Genomic DNA, 17,664 nt, shown 5'->3' with positions numbered 1-17,664 from the left:
AAGAAGTGCAGGTTTACTTTTTATCTACTATAAACTTTGTTCGGGGTTAAGTACAAAAGTTCTGTGTTGCTCTCCCTTTTGAAGATACTTTCTTCAGTGAAATGAAAATCTTGAAAGTAATTAAGAACAGTGTTAATACATTTGAAATACTTTTATTTATTAGATCACTCAGATTCTGAGGTTTAGTCATACTCAAAATGGCAGTTATGAAAAGTAGAAATGTAGCCTGAAATTATTTATTGAAGAGAGAGGGAAATTTATGGAAACAATTTTCTCATTCTTACGTTAAAGATTTTCCCCTCTGAAGTTAGTATAAACCAAACCTGTTGCCGTCGAGTCGATTCTGACCCATAGTGACCCTGTAGGACAGAGTGGAACTGCCCCATAAGGTTTCCAAGGAGCGCCTGGTGGATTCGAACTGCCGACCTTTTGGTTAGCAGCCATAGTTCTTAACCACTGCACCACCAAGGTTTCCAAAGTAGTGTACTGGTCCTTTATTAATTTATTCATTTTCTGTTTTCTCCAGAGCCTATGACTAAGTAAATTAGTGGCTCTCAACCCTGGCTATATATTTACAATCGTTAGGGGAATTTTAAAAACAATACTGATGCCTAGCCCCATTCTGAGAGACACCCCACCCTTCTCTCACCCCCTAGTTTCTAACTGTACGTTTCAGTGACCTAAGAGAGTCTGATATAATTGCATTGGGTCTTTTTTTTTTTCCCCTCCTCCCAGTTACTTAGATTTGAAGAACCGTGGAGAATGTGAAGTATGCCTTGATCATCTATAATTTATATTTATTGTTTATTAATATTAGTTTTTCATTTTTTTATTAGAAGTGGTTTCTTTAGAGTGTTAGGAATTTGCAGTACCTTCCTTTAGAGTTTATTTCCATCTCTGAAATTGAAAAGCATTTAAAATTAGTCATTTTTCTTTATTACAGTAAATGAAATGGTATTTATTTTCTAAATTCTGGAGCCATAGCGATTGATGTACATAGTAGATGTCTTTGAGATATAATCCTCAGTACTAACTTCTCTCATAAAATTTGTGGAATTGGAAATAATTAAATAAGTTTTTATGAGAAGTTTTGTACAATATTTTAATGTTGCGTATTTCAGGTAGGTTTTATGAGAGATTGTTTATTTGTACAAAATTGCTGGACTGAGGTTAGCATTAAGTGCCTCAACTGACTGTGAGCCATTTTTGACAGTGAAATAAATGTTCACATTTGTTTAAAATTATAAAATATGTATGTAGAGTTGATCCTATTTCTTTTTAAATGTACATTTTGCTAATTAATAATTAGTATTCAGTGTGCATCTTGACTTTAAAATTTGTCTTTAACAAGCACATTCCAAGCCATATATAATAATAACAATAAATTTACATTTATGAAGTCACTTGATCACTTTCACATACTGTGTTTTTTACTGTAAAGCAAAATGTTGATAAAGGTTAAATTGATTGTCTTTTATTATTGACAATTTAGAAATATATATATAAACTGAGTTATCAACAAATTAAAGTTTGTAATTTGTGTTGTATGGCATTAGTTTTTTAATATTGAAAAAAACTTGAGAGTAACTATTAATTGTAATAATAAACAGTGACAGGTAAGTTAGGAGCAAAGAATAAGTTTAAGATAAGATGCTTTTTTCTAGATTATAGTTACATGACATCCTGAAAGATAAATGTGAGAACCTCATTAATATGCTCATAATAAAGAAGTATTTGACGGTAGCCAATAGAGAAGCAGGTTTGTTGACCTTAAGCAGGTGTTCCTTTATTTACCATCAACTTATTGGCCATTTTGAAATAAATACTATATATCCGTAAAGCATTGTCTGACTTTTTCCTGCCTTAGTAGTTATGTTAAAATTTAATTAGATGAACCACTTCTCAACAACAGATGAACTAAAAGAAGGAGGAAATAATTACATATAATTACTTTTTAATATGGTTAATTACTTGAGGTAAAGGATCACACCACCCCCACCCTGATTTAGGACAGGTAATTAGGCCATCAGTAACTCATTGTTAGTTGACTTTTCACTCTGTCTGGGGGAAATGATCTAAAATTTGTCTTTTTCAAAGCTATGAGAATTTGCTAGTTATTTGTTAACGTTTTGTGCACTGTAATCTTACTTTCAGGTATCCAACATCATGTTAATATTGGTCCTGACTTTTTAAATTCGTAGTCCTGTGTGAGGGTTAGGAAACATGCCACTGTTCTCATCTCTGGTGGTAGTGAGGTGAAATCCAGATGCTAACCTTGGTCTTTTCAAATGGATTTGCATCTTTCAGATCTTAAAACATTTTAATCCTTTCCCCAGAGACCTACTGGTGCTAGTCCTGGCTGGTTTCCACCTAGCAACTCCATTTCTCTAGCAAGTTGGTTGCTGTCTTGTGGTGTTATTTTCTGGACCTGATATTAGCTGTTTTGTAGTAGCCAGGTTAGATGTAGTGGTTCCAGATACGGATTTTCTTTATGCTTGCCACTTGCGTGTCTAGGTTTCTAAGCAAGCCATGTCTAGTTCCATGTATTGATGCTTATGTTTGTCAGTGTAGCGGAAAATGTATCCTCATCAATGTTAGTTACTGTCATTTTTCTTCAAAGGCCAGATACTCATTTTGCTCAAGGGGAAGCCTAAGAACATAAATGCTTTTATTTTCTATTGTATTGCATGCCATTATCATAATCACCATTCTCATTGAGGTAGATGCAGCCTCACTTTTTTTTTTTCCAAGATCCCATTCGTGGATAGTATCTTCCCTTCTCCTTTTTTACTTATGTTCTACCTTCCCCCTTTTTAATGCCAACTTAGGCACTTGGAGGAAGATAGAATATTAAACAAGGTACATTACTTGTTTCAGATATTTCCAGTAAAATTGTTTGAACACTTGCCCCATAGATGATGCTGAATAATCCCCTATTTGCTGGAAACCCTCAGCTTCAAGAACAAATGAGACAACAACTCCCAACTTTCCTCCAACAAGTGAGTAAGAAAAGATGCTAGCTATCTTTGGTAATACTTTGCTTGAAAAGTTTGGTAAACAATTTCCTTGCTCTTCTCTGGCTAATAGCAAAATACAGAATAGAATCAGGTAATACTTGATCTTAACTGAGCCCATTTCACTGCTGATCTTTTGCTTATGTTTCTTAAACATAAATTTTGAGGAAAGAACCGTTTTGTTTTTGCTTTTGAGGACTTAGGATTTTGAATGCTCTGTTAATACCATAAACCATGTCCCTTCACTTTACTAGTTTAGAAGTGCTTCATTGTGCCATATTATGCTTTATGATTTAACTAATCTCAGGTAACAGGAAAGAGCTACCCTATTCTATCTTACAAGTTTGGTTTCTTGGTAATGTTTTAATTTCTTCCAAATCTAATATAATGCTTGTTTTTCAAGGGGTAGATCTCATTTCCTCAGATTCAGAATTAGCAAGAATAAAATTGTCGGTGTTGTCATATAAGGAAGGTTGTATTATAAAATGTATTTGGGATATTGCCCTGGTACTTGATTATTTCAGTAGTGAAAAGATAAAAGAGAAGTCAGACTTGATGTTGCTGAAGCTGGTAGTTCTAGGGCTTTTGAAATATTATGCAAGTGATTCTCAGGCCTCTAAAGCATTATCCAGGGTTAGTGTGTCCTTGATCTATTGTAATGATGTCCTAAACCTGTCTTTCTTGGTCAGGTAGGTGGTGTGTATTTGGAAGTCACGAAGCTAAACTCAGGTTACATGTATTCTCAGATTTGGAACTGATAATAGTTAGGAGGACTATGTGCCTTTCACCATATTACCATAATTATCTGAATTGTGTATTTGGAAGTTGTTTGTTAGAAATAATACTTCATCTGTTGGAGAAGGGAAGCGGTTTTGATTTCCAGAGTAGTTTCTGATTGTCTTCCATTATGAAAAATGGCATTCACGATAGTCTTGGGAGGAGATCAAGTACTGGTTTGTATACTAGATTATGTCAAAGAGCAGGTGCTTGTGTTTATTTTGGGAAAGAAATGATGGATCATCAGTGCTCAGCAATAAGGTTTTCAGTTTTCTCCAGAAACAGTGGCAATGAAAAGATTTAAAATTTATCTTCACTCATTTTAATTCTCTTATAACTCCGGTTTTCTTTCTTCCTTAGATGCAGAACCCTGATACACTATCAGCAATGTCCAACCCTAGAGCAATGCAGGCCTTATTACAGATTCAGCAGGGTTTACAGACATTAGCAACAGAAGCCCCTGGCCTCATCCCAGGGTAAGCCTATTTTGGGAAGGTTATGAGTGCATAATGTCTCTCCCTGAGAATTTTGGATTTAATACCATTCTGTCTTTTTGTCGTTGAGATTGTTTTTAAGTAAGACTATTCAGAGTTAAAAAGGTTTCTTTTAAGAAGATAGTTAATACTACGTTACATCAAATATAACTAATCCATCATCTGGGCTGGCCTCTTGCTCTGTGGGAGGTTAGGCTCATTACTTCCTTGTCCTTTCCTCAGGTTTACTCCTGGCCTGGGGGCATTAGGAAGCACTGGAGGCTCTGCAGGAACCAGTGGGTCTAGCTCTGCACCTAGTGAGAACACGAGTCCCAGTGCAGGAACCACCGAACCCGGACACCAGCAGTTTATTCAACAAATGCTGCAGGCGCTTGCTGGAGTAAATCCTCAGGTAATGATTCTTTTCTGTTCAGATTTTGAAATCTTTAATGTTAGAAATTTAGAAATTAAGGGAAAGAAAATCAAAGTAGCAGTTCTATAGGGTTTAGGTTGTAATGAAAGGAAAACTGTAAAGGTATTGATTCTAAAAAAAATAGCATTACAAAAACTGTGCTGACTTTGGTTCTATACAAATGGTCCTATATTAGGCACTAAACCAAGAACTCCAGACTCACTGCCATCGAGTCGAATCTGACTTAGCAACCATATAGGACAGAGTAGAACTGCCCCACGGGGTTTCCAAGGAGCACCTGGTAGATTTGAACTGCTGACACTTTGGTTAGCAGCTGTAGCTCTGAACCACTGTGCCACCAGCGTGTCCATTAGGCGCTGAAGGGAACATTTTATAGTTGTAGGGAAGAAATGCTACAGCTTAATGCCGTAGCTTTCAGAATAGTTAAACCTTTAGAATACATTCGTTTTTGGAGTCCCTTTTGAGCATTTGAAATGTTTTATCAAAGTTTGTCAGGGAAGACTAGAAACAAGCACTTCAGGACATTTTTCCAGTGTTAAACCAGAAGCCTTTGTATTTTGACTTCGCGCCAGTGTTCACTTATACAAAAATGATTACCAATATGAAAGTAAACTTTGAACAAATTTAAACCTGTTGTAGGAGGTTGTCCCCAAACTTTTGCATGACAAAAATACTTCATGGTCTACTAGATGCTTTCTAATTTCAAGCCTTATTAAAATTCAGTAAACAGACAGGGATCTATACTGTACGTATTTGTATTCTTGACACTTAGCATAGCATCTGGCTCATGGTAGTCGGTACTCAGTACATATTTATGGAATTAATAAAAAAAATTTTGACCAGGATTGATGAATCATGTATTTTTGTCTTCATTTCTGAAGAAAGATTTGTTTCAACTAAATTGTCAGCATTAGGAATATAATTTGTCGGCCTGAAAATGGAACTCTTCTGTGAAGAATTAACTGGCCAGTGCAGGAATTGAATCCATGTTCTCAGCCTCCATTGGAACTTTAGAATTTTACATATAAGGACACTGACTTTTATAGATACGCAGTTGGTCAGTAGTTGCCATCGAATTGATTACAACTAATAAATCTCCTTCCAAACTCTGTGCAGGTGTACTTTAAGTTTTCCTGCATTTTTACAACCCTCTTAGATGTATCTAAAATAATGGTTAAAGTTTATTGGCCTTTTTTTTTTTTTGAGCAGAGTTATGTGATCTGTATTTGGCATGATTATTAGTTATAAACTAGGCAGTTTAGAATTAAAAAAGTGCTAATGGACTTTTAATTGTTGGATATATTTTATGAACGTGTTTTTAAAGCTCAGTAGACCAGCGTATATTATTAACAAATAGTTAAAAATTTAAAAAGGTACTTAGGTGTGATATGGAACGGTTTTCCGTAGAGTTGTGTTTTTTTTTTTTTTTAATAGCTACAGAATCCAGAAGTCAGATTTCAGCAACAACTGGAACAGCTCAGTGCAATGGGATTTTTGAACCGTGAAGCAAACTTGCAAGCGCTGATAGCAACAGGAGGTGATATCAATGCGGCTATTGAAAGGTTACTGGGCTCCCAGCCTTCATAGCAGCATTTCTGTAACTTGAAAAAAATGTAATTTATTTTTGATAACGGCTCTTAAATCTTTAAAATACCTGCTTTATTTCATTTTGAAACTTGGAATTCTGTGCTATTATAAACAAACCCAATATGATGCATTTTAAGGTGGGAGTACAAGGAGATGTGTGGATTTTTCTGTGTTTTTTATTTTATTTTTTGACCAGTGGGAATCAATGCTTTTTCGTTTAAGGCTATTGCATGCATCAAACACTTCTGCATTTATTGTAATTTTTAAAAAATCTGACAGATATCACCTTTTATAGTTGGGTGAACAGATATTGTCCTGCATCTGTCCAGTTTATTTGCTTTTTAAACATTAGCTTATGGTAGTAATTTATGTAGAATAAAAGCATTAAAAAGAAGCAAATCATTTGCACTCTATAATTTGTGGTACATTTGCTTATTGTGACTTTGGCATGTATTTTTGCGAACAAAATGCTGTAAGATTTATACTATTAACAGGTTTTTTTTGTGGGTTTTGTTTGTTTTTTGTATACAGTGTAGTATCACATTTGGGACTGCATTTCTAGAGACTTATTGCAGTAGGTTATCTGAGCAAAACACCTGTAGCCAAAAAAAAAAAAGAAAAGATAAGGAAATACTCTTTAAACCGAGTATTATCTAATTGTATAGACTCTTACAGCATCTTTGGTAAACATCTCTCCGCAAAAGTGCTGGTTTAGTCAGGTTTGTTGAAAATACAGTAGAAAAGCTGATTCTGGTTATCTCTTTAAGGACATTTAATTGTACAGAAAACATAATGTAACATTGTTGCAACATTCACAGATAGACTGTAAATGACCTTAATCTTTGTACAGATTGAAGGAACACTGTAGTATACTCAAAAGCACCTTTGCCTAGAACTTTTCAACTTCTCCCATAGATAGTCTAGCAGGCATTACAATTTGTAATTGAAATGCTGCTTTCACTGAACATGTTGTGATGTTTCATTTATTTTTAACTGCCATATAAATAATAGAACCATCTTTTGGGTTGATCAGTTTTCCATGCAGAGGCAATATGTGAGTTTAAAAATGATTTGTGAGCCACTTGTTTCTGAAGTGTTTTGGTAGTTCTACTAAGAAATAGTTAAATATAGTGCTTTTCAGAGCCTCTGAGAAGGGATATTTTGGGGGAGAATCTATTCCTGGATGGGGCCAGTCTAAGTAATACTGGCAACCAAGATTCTGTTAGGATTTCTGTGCATATAGTGTAGTAAAGAAGTATCATTCGGGACGACAAACAAAGAGCCGTGTTAACAATGTTGAGTAACATTTGGCTGTTCTACAGCCTTTTTCCTCCTCCAAAGACGTTCTGTTTACCTAACTCTCAAACTGCTGGGGCGGTACATTCCTTTAGGACCAATTAAAATGTAACTTTGGGGTCAGTAATATATTTGGCTGACTCGGGTTCAGTATTCTCTTAGGTCATTATATTCTCTCATGTACAGGATGTGAAATGTTAATATGAGTTGAGATCAATAAAATCAAGGGATATACAAGTTTTGAATTCCATTACTTCTGTAAGTTGCTTGCTATTAAAAAAGGTCATGAGGCCATGTTACCTACCGGTCCTTGCACTGTTTTGACACTTTCCTTAGGAGGGAAGCATGTATAAAGGTTGTTATGGAGGCATGACTAAAGTTGTTAAGGATGATGTTCACATATCTTTGCTCTTCTCTGCCTTATGCCTCAGTCCGGTTTAAAAACTTTTGTACTAGCGAATGGTGGTACACAGAATGGGATAGTGTCATAACTAATTTGATGATTTATTAATCACAAAATAACAATAAATCTCTAGCTTTTACACTTGGTTTGTCTTGCCTCTTTTGTAGAAAGAAAACAGTGTCTTCACTTTTCTTCAACCATGGCTTTTAAAGGCGATTGGGGTTGATTTTACCCCAGATTTTATCATGCTAAGGAGCCCCAGTGGCACAGTAGTTAAAGTGCTGGGCTGCTAACTGAAAAGTCAGCAGTTCAAGTCTTCCAGCTGCTCTGCGGGAGAAAGACGTAGTAATCTGCTTCTGTAAAGATTTACATCCTTGGAAACTTTATGGGACCGTTCTACTCTGTCCTATAGGGTCGGTATGAATTGGAATCAACTCAACAGCAGTGGGTTTGTGTTTTTATCATACTTTAGATTATTCTTTATTTTTCTATTTCCCTCAATTGAAATGTGCTCATACACTATGGTGTTTTGAAAAGATAGCTAACTGCAAAGCTTGGTGACCTGGGTTTTGATTGGTTTCTTTTGTGTCCAACTAGTTATTTGACTTGGGGTAAGGCATCACGATTTCTTACTGTAAAAAATGTTCGTGAGACTTAGGGGGCACACTGGCCTGGGTGATCTCTTAAGTACCTGTCAGCTCCTGCAGTGGTGTGATTTTTGTTGTTGTTTGTTTCTAATATGTTTATCTTAGATCTGAATATCTGTTAAAGGGGTTCAGAATACTTAAAATTTTTTAAAGCGTTAAAAAGACATTTAAAATACTGTAGGCTATGGTTGCTTTCATATATATCAGAAGTGAATAAAGAATGGAGTGGTGAGAATAACATTTCAGGAATTTATTTCCCAAGTGGAATATATGTGATATCCTAAGTGTCCCCCACCTGTCTTGTCAGTTTGTCGTACTGTGGGGGCTTGCATTGCTGTGATGCTTCAAGCTGTGCCCCTGGTATTCAGGTACCAGCAGGATCACCCAAGGTGGACAGGTTTCAGCTGAGCTTCCAGACTAAGACTAGGAAGGAGGATCCGGCAGTGTACTTCTGAAAAGATTGAAGTTGTCAAGGATTTCATTTTACTTGGATCCACAATTGACACCCATGGAACAGCGGTTACGAAATCAAGTGACACATTGCATTGGGCAAATCTGCTGTAAAAGACCTCTATAAAGTGTTGAAAAGCAAAGGACCTCTTTAAAGTGACGAAGAGCAGAGATGTCACCTTGAAGACTAAAGTGCACCTGACCCAAGTATTTTTAATCGCATCATATGCGTGGAAAAGCTGGACAGTGAATAAGGAAGACAAGAAGAAGAATTGATGCCTTTGAATTGTGGTGTTGGCAAAGAATATTGAATATATCATGAACTGCCAAAAGAACGAACAAATGTGTCTTGGAAAAAGTACAACCAGAATGCTCCTTGGAAGCAAGGATGGTGAGATTGCATCGTACATGTTTTGGACATGTTATCAGGAGAGATCAGTCCCTGGAGAAGGACATCATGCTTGGTAAAGTACAGGGTTAATGAAGAAGAGGAAGACCCTCAGTGAGAGATGGATTGACACAGTGGCTGCAACAGTGGGCTCAAGCATAACAACGATTGTGGGTGTGGTACAGGACAGGGCAGTGTTTCGTTCTCTTGTACATAGGTTTGCTGTGAGTTGGAACCGACTTGAAGGTATCTAACAATAAGTAAAGTGTAGCAAATATTGAACAATCAGATAAATGACAGCTGGCCCTTTTGTGTGTTCAGAATCTTGAGTTTCAGGCGTAGTTTAAATATAGCAAAGAAAGGGATGTTTTGTTGGGGGACGTGTAAGATAGGTAACCTACTGTCGAGTTGACTCTGACTCATGGCGACTTTCTAGAGTACAGCAGAACCAAATGTCTGGTCCTGCGTCATCCTCATGACTGCCAGTGTGTTTGAGTCCATCATTGTGGCTCTTGAGCAGATCCAGCTCACAAAGGCTCTCCCTCACTCTTGCTTGCCCTTTTCTTCACCAAACATGATGTCCTCCTCTAGCATTTGATCCCTTCTGATGACATGTCCAAAGCAAGTGTGAGTCAGACAGTGTTCTGCTGTGATACATAAGGTTTTCATCAGCTGAATTTTGGAAGTAGAGCACCACATCTTTCTTCCCAGTCTGCTTTTGTTGGGAAGCTCTGCTAAAACCTGTCTACCATAGGATGACCCGATGACCCATCTGGTATTTGAAATATTAATGGCATAGCTTCCAGAAAATTAGCAACATGCATGCCACCACAGTATGACAAACTATAAATTTAATAGGCAAATCATGACAGAAAGAACATAATGGGTAAAGATGAGTAGGTTAAGTGACAAATTGCTCTTTTCCCTGTTTTTTTTAAAGCCAAGTCATGTGTATGTATGTGTATATATATGTATGTATATAACACATGGTAGTTTTCAGGTGCTGTCGAGTTGGCTCTGACTCAAAGCAACCCTGTATGCAACAGAACAAAACACTGCCCGACCTGCACTATCCTTACAACTGTTGCTGTGTTTGAGCCCATTGTTGGAGCCGGTGTGTCAGCCCATCTCGTTGAGGGCCTTAGTCTTTCTTTTGCTGACCCTCTACTAAGCATGGTGTCTTTCTCCAGGGACTGGGCCCTCCTGTGGTAACAGGTCCAAAGCACATAAGACAAAGTCTCACATCCTCACTTCTGAGGAACATTCTGGCCGTCCGTCTTCCAAGACAGATTTATTTGTCCTTCTGGCAATCCATGGTGTTGTATTCAGTACTCTTCTCGAGCTCCATAATTCACCACATCAGTTCTTCTTCGGTCTTCCTTATTCATTGTCCAGATTGCACATGCATATGAGGTGATTAGCCCTCAAGGTGACATCTTTGCTTTTTAACACTTTAAAGTGGCCTTTTTGCAACAGATTTGCCCAAAGCAATGTGTCTTTTGATTTCTTGACTGCTGCTTCCATGGGCATTGATTGTGGATCCAAGTAAAATGAAATCCTTGACAATGTCAGTGTTTTCTGCGTTTCATAATGATGTTGCTTATTGGTCCAGTTGTGAGGATTTTTGTTTTGTTTATGTTAAGGTGTAATCCATATGAAGACTGTAGTCTTTGATCTTCATCAGTAAGTGCTTCAAGTCCTCTTCACAAGTGGTTAAGGCAGGAAAATACTGCATAGGTACTTCTCTTAGAGAATATACTTCTCCTAAAGAAAAACATTAAGCATGTGAAAGCAAGAATCCAGCAGTTCCCATTCATATTATAACCTCCTTTTCACTTGACCATTCTCTTTTCAAGGTATTGCTAGATATCAAATGACCATCTTGGGAAAGCTATACTTAGCAAATCTCCACTTTTTTAGTTCTACATGGTATTCTCTCCCTACCTAGAATCTCATCCATCATCTTTGGCTTTCATAAAGCCTACCGTTCTTTCTGGGCTTAGTTCTGAAGTCTTCCTAAACTACTAGTGTGCAATGATTAAGCCCTGGTGGCGCAGTGGTTAAGTGCGCGGCTGCTAACCAAAAAGGTTGGCAGTTCAAACCCGGCTGCCGTCCTGCAGGAAAAAGATGTGGCTGTCTGCTTCTGTAAAGATTACCGCCTTGGAAACCCTAGGGGGCAGTTCTCCTGTGTCCTGTAGGGTCGCTGTGAGTTGGAATTGACTCGAAGGCAGTGCAATGGATTTTTGGTTTTTGAGTACCAGGCTCTTTCCTAGTTGCTGAAAAGTATGATGTTGTTGGTTGCTGTTGAGTTGATTCCAACTCATGGCGGCCCCACGTGTACAGGGTAGAGCTGCTCCGTAGGGTTTTGAAGGCTGTTACTTTTCGGAAGCAGGTAGCCAGGCCTGTCTTCTGCGGTGCCTCGGAGTGGGTTTGAATCACCAGCCTTTTGCCTAGTAGTTGAGTGCTTAACCATTTGTGCCACCCATCGACTCCGCTGAAAGTACAGCAGTAAATAAAACAATTTCTGTCTGTATGGGGTTTACATATTAGAATTCAGGGAGACAGACAAAATGTTTATAGCCTGTCAGCTAGTGACAAGTGCTTTGGCAAGAAATTAAGGAAAGTAGATGGTGCTTGTCTACCACCGCTGACGGCTCTGACAGGGATCACAAGAGGGTCCCAGACAGAGCTGGAGAAAAATGTAGAACAAAATTCTAACTCAAAAAGAAGGACCAGACTTGCTGGCCTGACAGAGTCTGGGAAACCCTGCGAGTATGGCCCCTGGACACCCTTTCAGCTCAGTAATGAGGTCACTCCTGAGGTTCACCTTTCAGCCAAGGAGTGGACAGGCCCATGGAACAAGACTAAAGGGGCAGACCAGTGTCGGGGGCAAGACTAGAAGGCAGGAGGGGACAGGAAAGCTGGTAATAGGGAACCCAAGCTTGAGATGGGAGAGCGTTGACATGTTGTGGGGTTGTTAACCAGTGTCATAAAACAATATGCGTACTGTTTAATGAGAAACTAATTCTGTAAACTTTCATCTAAAGTACAATAAAAAAAAAAAAAGGCTAGTTCAGGAGAGGGGTGTTCTTATTTTACATGAGGCATTAGAGAAAGCCTCACTGATGACATTTGAACAGAGACTTGAAGACTATCTGGAGGAGAGTTAGAAGTTTCCAGGAAGAAGGGCAGAAAGAAAAGTCTGCTAATGTGAGTATGCTGAGTGTTTGCAGAGGGGTCACAGTGTAGCTGGAGCAGGATGGGAACTAGGGGGGCAGTAAGGAATAAAGTTGGAGAGGTGTTTAGGTGTTCCTGTGGAAGGAAGGCTTGTTAATACACAGATTTGAGGCCCCACCCTCAGCGTCTGATTTACTAGTCCTGGAGTTGGGGTAGAATTTGCATTTCTAACAAGCTCCCATGTGAGAACCACTAGTCTAGGCAGCTGTGAGCAGAGGGACTGTTAGAGGTAGTAATCCAGGTGAGAGACCATAGGGCCTTGAACTGGGCTTGTGGCAGGGGAGATGGTAAGAAGTCAAATTTGGGGTATGTTTTGAAAATAGAGCCAGTAGGATTTACTGACGATAGATGTGAGGTTAAGAGCAAGAGAGGAGTCAAGCAAAGCGAACAAGGTGGAGAAACATGGGAAGGAGGGTGTATAAAGAAGTTTAGTTTTGACATGTTAGCTATACTTAATGAATGTAAGAAGAAATGTGAAGGCTGTTGGAGAGGTTCAGACTATAGACATGTTTTACAACTGCCAGTATAGATGGTATTTAAAGTCAAGGTACTAGATAAGTCAGTGGTTTTCAACTGGGAGCTATTTCACCTCCCAGGGGGATTTTGGCAATGTCTGGAGACCAGGGATGGTGCTAGACACCCTATAATGTGAGGACAGCCCCCATAATAAAGATTGTTTTGGTCCAAAATATTAATGGTGCCGAGGCTCAGAAATCCTGAGCTATCTGAATTTCAGGGAGGGAATGCTGATAGACAGACTTGAGGAAGACTGAGCCCTGGTTTATGCCAACTTGTAGGTCAGGGAGCTGGGAGGAAACCAGCAAAGGAGATGAAGAGGCAGCTAGTAAGGAGAGAACTGAGAGAGGTCCTAAAACCAAGTGAGGAAGCCTTTCCAAGAAGTGCAGTGAACTGCGTTAAACGCTACTCTTTCAAGTACTTATTGTGAATTGACTATTAACTGAAGGGAAGGACCCTCATGACTATGCCTAGAGGCTTATAGAGTGGTGGGAGAAAAATTCTGCTTGTAGTGGATTGGAGGAGGCACAAAGTTCTGAAGTAAAGAGAGTGAGAGAAATAGGGCCATAGCTGAGGGGAAGGGAGAGTTAGTGTTGATGTACAGCAAGAGGAAGCTTGCTTTCTATTTTCTTTTAAGGTGGAAAATACTATAGCACGATTGTATTCCAATGGTAATGATCCAGTGTGGGGGGGGGGGGGGAAGGTTGTTTTCTACCAGAAAATAGACAGGAATGATTGATTGCTAGCTTTTGATCCTCACAATATATTGTGTGTGTGTGTGTTTAAGTATCTTTATTACATGAATATAAGATGCTAGTTTTCTAAGGCTTAGGCCCCACCCCGAACTGGCCCAATGTTGCTTCTGCCATATTCTCATGGTCAAGCAGTTTTTCTTAGCTTGCCTAGAAAGGGGAGTGGTCATAAGCCCCAACACTAAATGGGAGGAGTGTCAAAGAATTTGTGACCATTGTAATGTACCACACTGTAATCACAGAACGAGTATGTTTTCTTCTCCACTGCTCGCTCCTTTCCAAGGGAAAAGTAGTGACTTAGGTGATTGTTGAATACTGCAGAAAGAACTGGTACGCTAGACTGAGCCCCCCATTTCTTTGGAAATGTCTGTCAAAAGGAAACATGCATTCTAGTCTGTTGTCTTGCTATATGATAATAAGTTTAGTGAGACAGGCTTGGCCCCTGTGGGAAAGGTCTGTAGTTTTTGCTCTTTGTAAAAATTTACCACTGTAACCATCTAAGCATACAGTTTGGTGGCATTAAATACATTCACAGTGTCGTGCAGCCATCACCAGTGTCTAGTTCCAGGACTTCTCATTCCCTAAAAGGAAACCCTGTATCTATTAAGCAGTCACACTCCATTCTTCCCTTACCCCAGCTCGTGTCTCTGAATTTGCCTGTTGCGAATATATTATATAAATGGAACCCTACAATATGTGGCATAATGTGTTCAAGGTTCATCCATGTTGTAGCATGTATCAGAACTTTCCTTTTACAGCTGAATAACATTCCATTGTATGATATACCACATTTTGTTTTGGGGAGTATATTTTGAAGGTAGAGTCAATAGGATGTTTATCTCTTGATGGATATTTGAGTTGTTTCTACCTTTTGGCTATTGTGAATAGAGCTGCTGTGAACGTTGGAAGTTTTTGTTTTGAAAGCCTGCTCTCAGTTTAAGAGGAAGACCTTCAACGAGATGAATTGGCACAGTGGCTGCAATAATGGGCTCAAACATAGCAACAATTATGAGGATGGTGTAGGTTTGGGCAGTAATTTGTTCTGTTGTACATAGGGTCGCTGTGAGTTGGAACCAACTCGATGGTACCTGACAACAACAGAAGTGGGATTGCTGGTTTATATGGTAATTGTATGTTTATCTTCTTGAGGAACCACCGAACTTTGTTACAGCAGCCGTACCATTTTACATCCCCACCAGCAGTGGAGGAGGGTTCCAGTTTCTCCACATCCTTGCCAACTCTTACTTAGGGTAATCCCAGGGGATGTAAAGTGGTATCTCATTGTATTTTGATTTGCAAGACCTATGGTTTTGATAGGTAAATTAATTTTGGTGTTGGGTTGGGTGCCATAGAGTCTAGTCGATTCCGACTCATCGTGACCCCGTATGACAGAGTAGAACTGCCCCATAAGATTTTCTAGGCTGTAGTCTTTATGGGAACAGATTGCTAGGTCTTTTCTCCTGTGCCATTTCTTGAGATGTTCAAATTAAACCCTCCTGTCTGAGCTCTTGGTTTGTTCTCCCCCTACTCCCCAAAAGATAAATGATGGGGCACCAACTATCTCAAGTCTAGGCCCAAAAGGCCTTCATGAATGACAGGGATCTCTGCCAGTGAGAAGAAGAAAAGCAGCTCTTTTCATCTGGGAGCTGGTGGCCTTGGTGTCCTGTTGAACATAAATCTTGCAGAACACCTCTGTCAGACAGGACTGCTCTGACCATGATGGATGACGACAAAAACAAGATCACTCTGTAATCCACTCCTGAACATGGGCAAAAATAGGGGCATTGTCCAAACCCCAAAAATAACCACACATCTCCCTATCCTGGCTAATGTGTTTCTTTACCAGTTACAGCTTTATCCTGGCTTTATTCCTCTCACCTTATGGACTTATTAAGATACCTAATCATAGAATTTCCCCACTTCCTGAGAGCATCCAATTCAGACAGAGCCCTGTTTCTTTGAACCCTCCTTACAGTCGCCTACCATTAGCCCAGATCCTGTACAGTCACGCGTCACTGAATGTCCACACAGTACGTTCTGTGAAATAAGATGTTAGGTGATTTGGATGTTGGGTGAACGTCATAGTCACACGCTACGTAAAGTCCGTTCTGGCAACATCTGGCCGCATATACGTCTGGCTGCATATACCTCGGTGCTCCCACCACACCTGTCCCCTCTCCCACCCCTTCCTACCTGTAGGGCAGGTGCTTTCGTCTCTGAGGGAGGGGTCAGGCCTGATGGGAGCATGGACGTATATGCAGTTTAGGCGGTCTGATGTTGCCTGAACTGCCCGCCTTTTGGTTAGCAGCTGAGCACTTTAACCACTGCACCAGCAGGGCTTCTTAACCTGTTGCTGTTGTGTTGATTCCAACTCATAGCGACCCTATGGGGCAGGGTAGGGTGCCATAGAGCCTAGGATTTCCAAAGCTGTAAGTCTTTAAGGAAGCAGACTGTCACATCTTTCTCCGGTGGCCCAGCTGGTGGGTCTGGACACTAACCTTCAGGTTAGTAGCCAGTTGCTTAACCACTGTGCCACTGCTCCTCCCAGATCAGTACCAGCTGTGATAATTTATACCTGAGGTTCTGCGGAGCTGGGTTGGAAACAAGTCCGCACATTGATGTCTAACACAGCTTGTGCACAAGATGTCTTAAATTCTTTTTCCTTGGCAGTTGCTCATTTGTAATGCCCGTGATGGAGTTAATACGCGATCTCCATCGTTCTGCATGTTGTCGTTAGCTGCTGTCAGGCCGGCCCCTGACTCAGGGCAGCCCTATGCACAATGGAACGAAATGCCGCCCGGGCCTGTCATCCCCGTGAGTGGTGTGGATTGCACCGGTATGATTGGTAGGGTTTTCACTGGCTGATTTTCAGAAGTAGATTGCCAGGCTTTTTTCCTAGTCCATTTTAATCTGGAAGCTCCACTGGAGACGGTTTAGCATCATAGCAACACATGGGCCTCCGTTGACAGGTGGTGGCTGTGCCTGAGGTGCATTATACATGTGCTGTTCAGTCAAGGGACAATGAACTTGCACATTACAGTTCACAAAAATTAAAATCTCTGGTCCATGATGATATCCTTGCATAGTGAGCCTGTTTTAGTTTCCCACTTGCTTTTGTACTCCTGTCCACTGAAAAAGTTTGCTCACCAGGGCGGTCTTCAGAGAGGCACAGGGTGTGAGGGCTGGACCACTGAGGGCACCCGGTGACACCCCCTCAGAGCTGACTTGGACAGGGTCACCCAGTGGATGTGCTGGAGAGCCATGCCTAGAGCCCAGTCTCCTGGGTCCTGATTTAAGACCTGAAGCCTCCAGGTCATCCATGCTTCAGGGGTGACATCCCAGACCCTGCATGACAGCCTGGCCAAGGGCTGGGGGAGGAGCGGGAGGAGACCTCTGGTAGGGACTGAGGAGGAGGCGCAGTCATTTAGAACGGGCCCATCATTTCCCCACGGTTTGAAAAGCAAAGGGGTGGGAGTATTTTTTATATGGCGGCCCTACGTCAGACTCCAGGGATGAGAGTTATAACAAGAGCTAGCATTCGTGAGCATTTGTGTGTCAGCCAGGTTCTGGTCTCAGGGCTTTGCAGGTATTATTTCTCACAAACTTCTGAGGCAGGTGATATCCTCATTTTACAGGGGAGAAAAATGTTTAACCTGACTTTCCTGCAATGGAGACTAGGAAGGGGGCGAGG

General features: G+C 40.2%; 1 protein-coding gene across 2 annotated transcripts in view; it reads left to right on the top strand.

Annotated features, from left to right (window-relative positions):
- UBQLN1 (ubiquilin 1) overlaps positions 1–8,122 on the top strand; it is a 67,214-nt gene extending 59,092 nt beyond the window's left edge. The window contains exons 8-11 of one of the 2 annotated variants that reach the window (XM_049896891.1): positions 2,916–2,999; positions 4,152–4,267; positions 4,508–4,676; positions 6,132–8,122. In XM_049896891.1, the coding sequence (XP_049752848.1) occupies positions 2,916–2,999; positions 4,152–4,267; positions 4,508–4,676; positions 6,132–6,284 (522 nt within the window). In that variant the 3' untranslated portion in view covers positions 6,285–8,122. The remainder of the gene's footprint in view (positions 1–2,915; positions 3,000–4,151; positions 4,268–4,507; positions 4,677–6,131) is intronic. The other variant, XM_049896892.1, reaches the window with a different exon arrangement.
- Positions 8,123–17,664: the final 9,542 nt, after the last annotated feature.

This window comes from Elephas maximus, chromosome 9, assembly GCF_024166365.1.
Source record: "Elephas maximus indicus isolate mEleMax1 chromosome 9, mEleMax1 primary haplotype, whole genome shotgun sequence".
Lineage (NCBI taxonomy): Eukaryota > Metazoa > Chordata > Mammalia > Proboscidea > Elephantidae > Elephas > Elephas maximus.
The sequence above is the reverse complement of the archived record's forward strand: the minus strand, read 5'-3'. Positions and strand labels throughout refer to the sequence as shown.